Below are 8,720 nucleotides of genomic sequence, written 5' to 3'. Positions count from 1 at the left end.
TGTCCCAGCCGGAACCAGGACAGAAGGTTAGATATTTTGCTTCCTCTTGAGTTCGTGTACACAAATAAATAGACAGTAGAGTTCCTTGCCATACGTCATCTTGCAGAAGGACTGAATTCATTTAAATGTAAATCTTCCATTGTAATTTCTGGAAAGCACGTCATTTTTATCTTGCTGTACACTCCAATCTTTTTTCTTGTATTAGATTCTTTTCAGTGATATCTTAGAAATTAGATGGCCTGACTCTGCTACGGTTGATCTGACAAGATGTATAGACAATGGTAGTGTGAAGATCTCGTCAGTAGATGGTTATGCTCACCTTTACCTGTCAGAATTGCAGCAAGACTTTACAGTGGAGTTCTTATGCAAAGTCAGCCAGTCATCTGCAGCATCCTTACGCTGCTTTCAAAAGAACTGCAACTATCAGTCTGGAAAATCAAGTAAAAATTCTGTTGCAGAAATGTCATCAAAACAAACGAGAATAAAGAATAAGAAGAATGAACGTGGTTATGCTGAAGGTGAATACAGAGAAACAACCAAGCCAAAGGACAAAAGAGACAGAGATGGAGTCCCTTTGTACTACACAAATTGTTCTTCTGAATACACATGGGTTACACAGCGTTGGTCTGTTTCCTCCTACCCAGAAGAATGGAAATACCCTTTGTCGTTGGCACTAATGTGCTATAACTTACATACTGTTAAGAATGTAATGAATACATGTGAGAAAAAGAAACATACATCTATAGAAGCTGATGTTTTAATAGACGCCAAAACACGTGAAGCAGTTTCTCGTTTACCTACAGCTTTGCCACTCAGCTGCAGAGCCCCACATTTACACAGGTAATTTAAGCTGCTTACTTTGTAGTTGTTAACATACGTTTTACAATTCTGCAATTTGGAATTTCAACCTCTAGCAAAATAACTGAATTCTAGCTATAAAAAATAAAAAATTACTATGGGGTTTTTTTTTTAGGAACTTCTTGAAACTTAAAATTTGTGAAACCAACATTCTGTATCCTGCTGTAATGAATATATAGTAATTAGTCTGGAGAAAAATAAATTTTATTTTCTGACATGCTGTATAAATAAGTAAATGAAAAAGAAAATACTGAAAAAAGAACACAGGTTTTGGATTGGCTTGGGTTTTTTTCATTTTTGAGAAGTAATACTTCTGAAGTGGGCCAGTAGCATACGTTCTCTGTCAGCACCACTAGAAATAATCAAAACAACCTTTGCAGGTTTGAGAAAACTAATTTGGTAATTAATATGGATAACTAAGGAATCAGAGGACTCTGAAAATATGTGGCCTCTTTTCCTTTGAATTAGGTGTGCATGCATCTGTTCTCCGTACAGAAATGATTGCCAGCACACAGAAAACCCCTGACCTTTGGACTTACTGGAGCTTTTGTTGTATTTTGTACAGGTGGACTTTCTGTGACTTCTTTCAGAACGAAGATACTGAAAAGTACTCGTGCCCTCAGCTAATTAAAATTGTCTGGTGCCAGGGTGTTTTTTATAGGTATGTAGGAGAACATGCATTTCATCTTTGGAAGAGTTTGTTTGTATGGGAATTAAGCTTTAAGATGAAATGTCTTACTTTGTCCCTTTCTCACTCTGAGAAATTGTACACAATCTTCATGTAAGAATCTGTTCATTTCTTCTGTTTGTTCACTGGATTCAAATTTTCTAGTACAGTATATTTCCAGGTCTGAAAGTGGGTATCAATCAAGCTGAAGTCATGTTTAAGGCTTTTAAAGAAGTGATCTGATTGTCTGATTTCTTAAATATTTACTGGACAGCTGGAGCTCCCACAGACTTCACTGACAATTACGGTGCTTGGTTTCTTTGCAAATTACATTGCTCCTTTTGATGCTGAAGATTTCACGCTTTAGAAACATTTGTCTTGGTGATCTACGCAATTTGCATGTTGCAGGCAGCTAAACTGTGGATTTTCCTGGCAAATCACCTTGTTCATATGCTTTAAAAAAAAAAAAAAGACTTTTTTTTTTTTAATTGTCCTTTCAAATCTGTTATACAAACTTTGAAAATGCTACAGTTACTATCAGCACCTAGAAGTCTTTGATAAAAGCATTAAAGCTTTACTCTTTCTGCCCAGCGTTCTTAATTTTTCTCAGTGTAATTCCTAAATTTTCATCTCATCTGAACAATACGTTTAGCAGCTCTTCAGTATTATACCTCATTTCTTTGGAAGGATGGTGAGTAGCCATACTTAGTCTTTTAAATCCCATTACCAAAGTCCAGGCATCTAGCCACAGAGTTGCAGAATTGGATCATTAAATGGGTTTTGGGCTCCAAGATACTGTATGATTGCAAGTAAAAGACCATTGATCTTAGTGAAAGACGCACAGCTGCAGTGGAAATGAAGACCTGCAGTCGTTCAGTCTGACAGTTCAGTCTGACAGTTCTCTGTGTGCACTGGCTAGTGCTGGTCCACTAAGAAGATTGGATTTTCTCTTTAGAATCACTATATGTTGTGATCAGTGGAATGAGCAGCTCTTGTGATATACTTACCTCAACACAAAAAACTTTCCTTAGCTCGTTTAACTCCCACCCCCCATGCAAACAAAGAGCCTGGTAATGCTAATCTTCGGTGTTAAAAGGAATAATTGGTACACTCTGCTGTTTGTGAAACAGTGGAAAGTTTTTCATGTGAGAGTTGTGTTGAAAATGTGTTTCTGCTTAGTGCTTTCTTCAAGTGTACTGACCTGTTTTGCTTGTCTAATGACACAGCATTTTAAATATTTGTTAAAAATCTTGTTATTTCTCTTAGATTTATCCATGGTAGGACAAACATCACAGAAATTTATCCTGGTGATGACTCATTTTTCAAGTCAGAGGGAGCATTTTTGGGAAACTATTTCGTACATTATGCAATCCAAAAAGGTACAAAAAAGGTATAAAACTATAAAACTATTTTAAAATATGTTCCAAATTCCTTCAAGTTAGCAGTTTTCTTAATTTTAAGACATTTGGCTATGCAGTCTATAGTGAAGTCCTGACATTAGTAATTACTATAATGACTGAATCAAGCAATCAATCATACAAAAAATGATATTATTCCTTCTGTTTCAGAATGTATTTTTGTAAATTACAGACACAATAAGAAAAAATCTTATTCATTGTAACATTTATTTCACAAGCTCAAGTATGTACTGCAGTAAGATTCTACAATAACCATTTGTCACTAATTTAGAAGAGAAGTTCAGTCTGTATTGATTAGAATTTAATCTTTATGTATTTGGCAGTGTTTTCCTTTTTTACTATATGGAGACAGAACCTAGAAGATGCAGGTTCTGTTTTGACTTTGCCACAGACCAGCTGTTCCGTGCTGGAGAAATGGTTTTGCCTCTCTGTGTCTGTCTGTTGTTAAGTTTCCCCAGAGTAGGGATCCTTTCAAGTGCTTATGCGGTGCTTTGTATTTTTAAAGCAGAATAAAGAGTCAAATTTGTACCCTTCAAACCTAGCCTTTAACTTGTAGGCAAACATAGTTACTCAGTAACTCATAGTCTCCTCTCTGATAAGAGAACTTCTTGGTCCATACTGAGTGCATGGAAACTGCACAGAAGTAGGCTTAAAGGATACAGCTGCATTTTTTTACTTTTCAAGAAGATACTTATCTGTGTTCTGGGACAAATTCAAATGTGATTGTAAGTGCTTTATGGGAGTTCAGAAATTTCATATCTTGCAAGCTCTTAATACTGTTTCTGTGCTACAGTACCTGTGACCAACTTATCTCCTTTCTGCTCTTTACTGCAGAGAGAAGAAAAGATGTATTCAATAAACAGCCTACCTCCCGATGTACCAGGAAATCTGTACTCTATATCCTCCACTATTACTCAGGCAACCAAGTAACTTTACTCTACTTTATCTTTGTTAAAATTACACATAATACTTATTATGACATTAAGTATAAAAATGAAAGGAATTTATATTAGCACTGAGGAGAACTATAAACTTACCAAACAAAGCTCGCAACTGTTTAGAAGACATAGTAAGTATGAAATGCTTACTATTTTATTTGGTTTTTTCTCCGCAGAATACTTCAGTACTGCTACAAGACTAAACTATCATTAACTCATAACTATTATCTCTGCTGCTGGAAAATGGTATGTAGCTGAAGGCTTATAAATCTTTCAGTGTTACAAGGATGATTATACAGGCTATAGGGAATAGGACCTAATCTAGAGGGAAAAATGGTGAGTGTATCCTCAAAGATCAGAGTGTATATATTTGGGAACGAAAAGCATGCAGTGTCAAGGTATATTTGTGAAGCAGAAAGCAATTGCATGGCAAAGGGAGCTTGTTGTGGTCTGGAAAAACAAGTGAATTGAAAATCTGGGAGAGAGAGAAACAGTTGTAATGATGTAAGTAACCTTTCCTCAAGTTTTCAATGAATTAGAATGAAATGAATACATTTCAATGTATTTTCAATGGTTTTAGGTACCTGAGGCAGATGGACGAGAAATGTTGCCAGTTTTGCTGTATGAAAAGGTTGTTCCCACCATAGGAAGACTCGTTGTGTACTCAGATCATAAAGTCCACGCTGCTTTTTGGGATGGGATGACCTTGAATATGGTCTGGGATTTCAGCTCTTTCTATAGTAAAATCCAAGTAAGTCATGAGTTAGAGGAATGACTGTTCTTAAAACTCTTCATGAAAAGGTGTTAACTAGGAAACCAATGAGGAAATAAAAGAAAAGTTTTGATGCCTATAAAATACAAACTGAAGTCTTTTGAGAGATTCATGACTCACAGCAGTTTGCTGCTGTGGCTTACTTTTGAACTTGTATAGTAGTCTGAATGAAAATAGGAACTATCCGCAAATGCCACCATTAATGTATTGCCAGTATTTTAACCAGAAACGAGGAGGAAAAATACTTTAGTGCACAACTGATGCCTAAAGGGGCAAATGAAACTTTATCCTTTTATAAAGTCACTCACATTGACCAAAGAAGAGAGTATTTGGTTTTTATTTTAAATAATCTATAACTGAGCAAATGGATAGTGAAAAATTACTTGGAAAAGTAACCTTGCATATACGTTTTTAAGTATGCTTAATATAGAAGTAAAAAGATTATGTTGATTTTTGCAAAATGGCACTACAGAGAAAATTATGGGAGTGTGGGATTCAAGGTTGACTGCTGAGACTTTTGGCTTCTGTGTCTTTGCTTATTACCCTAAGATGACAAGACACAAAAAAGATGTTAAAATGAGGATATCTCTATAATAAACAATATAAATATGATAGTCAGTGTGTCAAAAGATACAGTGTAACTTCCTGATGTGAGCTAGCTCAAATCTGTATACTCACTCATGATAAAAGGAGGAAGAACTGAAAATTCTACAGGTTTGGAAACATTTCTACACACTAAATTAATTTATTCTTGAATAGCTCAAAATAAGCTTTGGGGCTATGCCAAGTGTTCGTCCCCCTGCCCTGCCTCTGCATTTGTTATAACAGACTATACCAAATTCTATCCTTAACAAAACACAAACTTTCAAGTGTTTGAAGTGGAATGTTCATAGATACTTAATTCTTAAATTGTCACATTATACTTACTTTTTTTTCCTTCAGACTGCAGCAGAAAATTAATACTTGCAATTTTTTTTCTTCTAAGGTAAATGAAGATGTAGGCTGGTGTAAGTTAACTACTCCTGATGGGGTACAGCAGCTAATACAAATAAGTCATCCTGGAATCTATGAAAGGTATAAGTAATTTAAACAATTTAAAGTTAAATAGAAAAGAATTCTGTACAAATCCTTTTATATGAAGAAATGGCATTTACTGAAAATATATTGGGGAAAGAACCAAACACGTAATGATAAAAGCTCCATCTTACATCTGTGAAGATTCAGGACCTGTATGACTCAGGACCACTGCATGCTGTCATTCCATTATAATTATTGTAGTAATGTCTTTTTAAAAAAATAATTAGAGCTGCAACTTGGCACTTAGATCAGTGGATAAGGAAAAAAAAATCTTTGTCCTATATAGAGCTCGTATATAGAACTGGATAGCACTTTATCCAGTTTTTGCTCTATTACAGATACTGACCTCTGCCTGCAGATTGCTTTCTCTAATCTGCTTGCTCTAGTTACAGCCTCATTATGGGAATCATCATCAGCTTACTGTGCTGCATTTTAGCAAGCAGATATTCACAAACAAAAATTAACATTTGTACACTATTCATTACAAATCATACAGCTTTGTTATAATTGTCTATAACTGCATAGATTTAAACATGAAAGAGATTCTAGACAAAAAGTGGGAAGCAAAAAATGGCAAGGAGAAAACGAGATTCTAGAGAAAAAGCTAGATTTTGAATCATGGCTTTTTCTTTCAGATCCAGGTGTATTGCTTAATGCCTTCAGTTTTTTGCTTGAATTAATAGAGTGTATTTCTCATACAAATAACTACTTTTTTGTGAATTTCCATGTTAACATAGGTATATCAGAACAGCAATAGAATGGTGCAGAAGTTTCAATGAAAGGAGGGAGATTCCTGAATATACTGCACACTCTGTAACTGAAGAAAATTGGTATTCATCTTTATGCTAAATTATTGACTACACATAATGTTGAAAATAAAACTCAAAAAGCTTATAAACTGTGAATTTTATAGACTGCATTTCCTAAGGGTCAAAAATCAAAATTGTAAGTCCATTTTGTGTGGTTTCATATTTTTCTTTCAGTGTTTAAAATGTTAGGTAAGTTGAGTTCTAGGTGAAGCTTGTTTCATTCCGCTTCTGCCTACCTTACTTAAAGATCAGAATTATGGTGACTTTGCCAAAGGAGGATTAATGTTACAGAGATAGTATCTTGCAAGGTGAAGAAGACAAGCTAGACTAAGAAGGGCGTCATTTGACAGGACACCAGACAGTTCAAAATAGTACTTTGAACTGCTAAATGACCCTTGTATCTCTTACTAATATATTTGTCCTTTTTAATACATACTACTGACCAAAGGTCTACTGACATCATATACAAACATATTCGGGTATTAAAAATGTGTTAATTGAAATCAATTACACTTGCACTTGTTATTCAGATTACGGGAGATTCAGTAGCTGATGAAACGAAAATTATATCTATATTTATACATACATAGAGCAAAGAGATATTCTTAGAGCAGAACCCTGATTTTTGGAAACACAAATGGTTGACAAATGGCAGCCATTGACTAGTGGTATGAAAGACAAAAATAAATAATTTTTTTCACTTGGGTTTTGCTCGTCTAATTTTCAGTTTTGCTGGAAACTATTAAAAATTAAAATCTGAAGTAGAAAATACATTTGAGAACCTTTTATGATACTAAATTGTTTAATAATCTTTATTTTCTTGGACAGGTCTGCTGATGCTGAACTCGAAAAAATACAGAGATTTAACTGTATCTTTTTGAAAGCTGTAAATATTTTTCACTTTTATATTCTGTTGTTCATCTGCATATTCAAATCTGCATTTTAGATCATCAAAGGCTCTCTATCCTGTTCTCACCTTCTTTTACTGTCTTACCCACTTCTTAAAACTACCTTTTAAGCCATTTTTTGTTTTCTTATTTTATCATTTTTGTTTTATCATATATCTTGTCCAACTTCTGCATCACAACATGGGAAACAAAAACAGTGGCAGGGTACAAAACTAAAAAAATCACCAAAAAAAGGAAGCCATTTAATGGGTATTGCATTAATTTTGCTAACACTCTTCCGCTGATCTGTTCTTGAAAAAGCGATGATGCACTTGCCTTTGGGCTTGTTGTTGCAGTACAATGCCTTTCTGTTCATCAGTTACCTCAGTATTGTTCCATTGTGTTCAGCCATCTCAAAAAAGTGTGCTGTGCTCCATGTTCTTAAAGCCACTCTGTAATTGTCTTTAGGCCAGTGTTCAATTTTATTAGTAAGGAAAGTGCATTTTGTTGAACTGTGCAGTGTGACATCAGATAGTTTCCTTTTTAAAGTAACTTTTGGCTAAATTGAAGTCTTAGTTAAAGACATTTTCTATAAATGTTGTAGACATTTTAAGTAATATACTTTTTTAGTTTTATGTAATTACCATGCTATGAAATGTGAGACTGCATGCAGAATGATGAATATAAATACGCAGAAGTATTTTTCTCATTAGGAGGAAGCCTTTGATACTTTTTCTTAACAAAAAAACCACTAGTTTTATTAGATAATAGCAATGTTCTGGAAAGGACATCTGCCGCAAAAAACAATCCATCTGGTATTACTGTCAGAAAAACAGAAAACAGGAGTGAGCCGGAAGAAATCAGTGAAGGGTGCGTCCTGGAGGCTTTAGAAAAAACTTCAAAAGTAATTCAGGATATTGAATCTCTGCTTGCAGCTTCTGGGAAGTGAAGCCTCATAGCGTGTGAAGACCCGTGTTCCGTGTATTCATAGGAGCTGTCCCAGCTATGTCGGAGGAGGCTTAGAGGTGCAAGAGGACTCCAGGCTGGAGGCAGGGTGATAAGCTGCCGTTACAATACCACAGCTGACCAGCAAAGTCTATCAGTTGCCATTATAATACCGCAGTTGTATATTGTGGATAGGCAAAAAGAACATGTGAAATAATAGAGCACAGCTGTATAAATACATCAGGGCTGACCTGACAGTGCTGCTTTTAAAGGTATGAATGTCTGTTTGAATTGTTTAATTTTATGGAGTTGTGCAAGCAACTTAGTTAAGTGACTAGGGTAGCAGTTT

At 35.0% G+C, this 8,720-nt stretch overlaps 1 protein-coding gene across 1 annotated transcript; it reads left to right on the top strand.

Annotated features, from left to right (window-relative positions):
- Window positions 1-205: 205 nt before the first annotated feature.
- LOC104069147 (chromosome unknown open reading frame, human C5orf34) lies at window positions 206-8,375 on the top strand (the record flags this gene model as incomplete). The annotated part of the gene is made up of 10 exons (XM_009587437.1): window positions 206-840; window positions 1,424-1,519; window positions 2,792-2,915; window positions 3,778-3,869; window positions 4,058-4,127; window positions 4,462-4,632; window positions 5,639-5,727; window positions 6,468-6,560; window positions 7,368-7,408; window positions 8,182-8,375. Coding segments are annotated over 10 exons (1,605 nt in total), but the record flags the coding sequence as incomplete, so codon positions are not given.
- Window positions 8,376-8,720: the final 345 nt, after the last annotated feature.

This window comes from Fulmarus glacialis, unplaced genomic scaffold (genome assembly GCF_000690835.1).
Source record: "Fulmarus glacialis isolate BGI_N327 unplaced genomic scaffold, ASM69083v1 Scaffold30980, whole genome shotgun sequence".
NCBI lineage: Eukaryota > Metazoa > Chordata > Aves > Procellariiformes > Procellariidae > Fulmarus > Fulmarus glacialis.
Note: the sequence above shows the minus strand (reverse complement) of the source record. Positions and strands in the feature narration are given on the sequence as shown.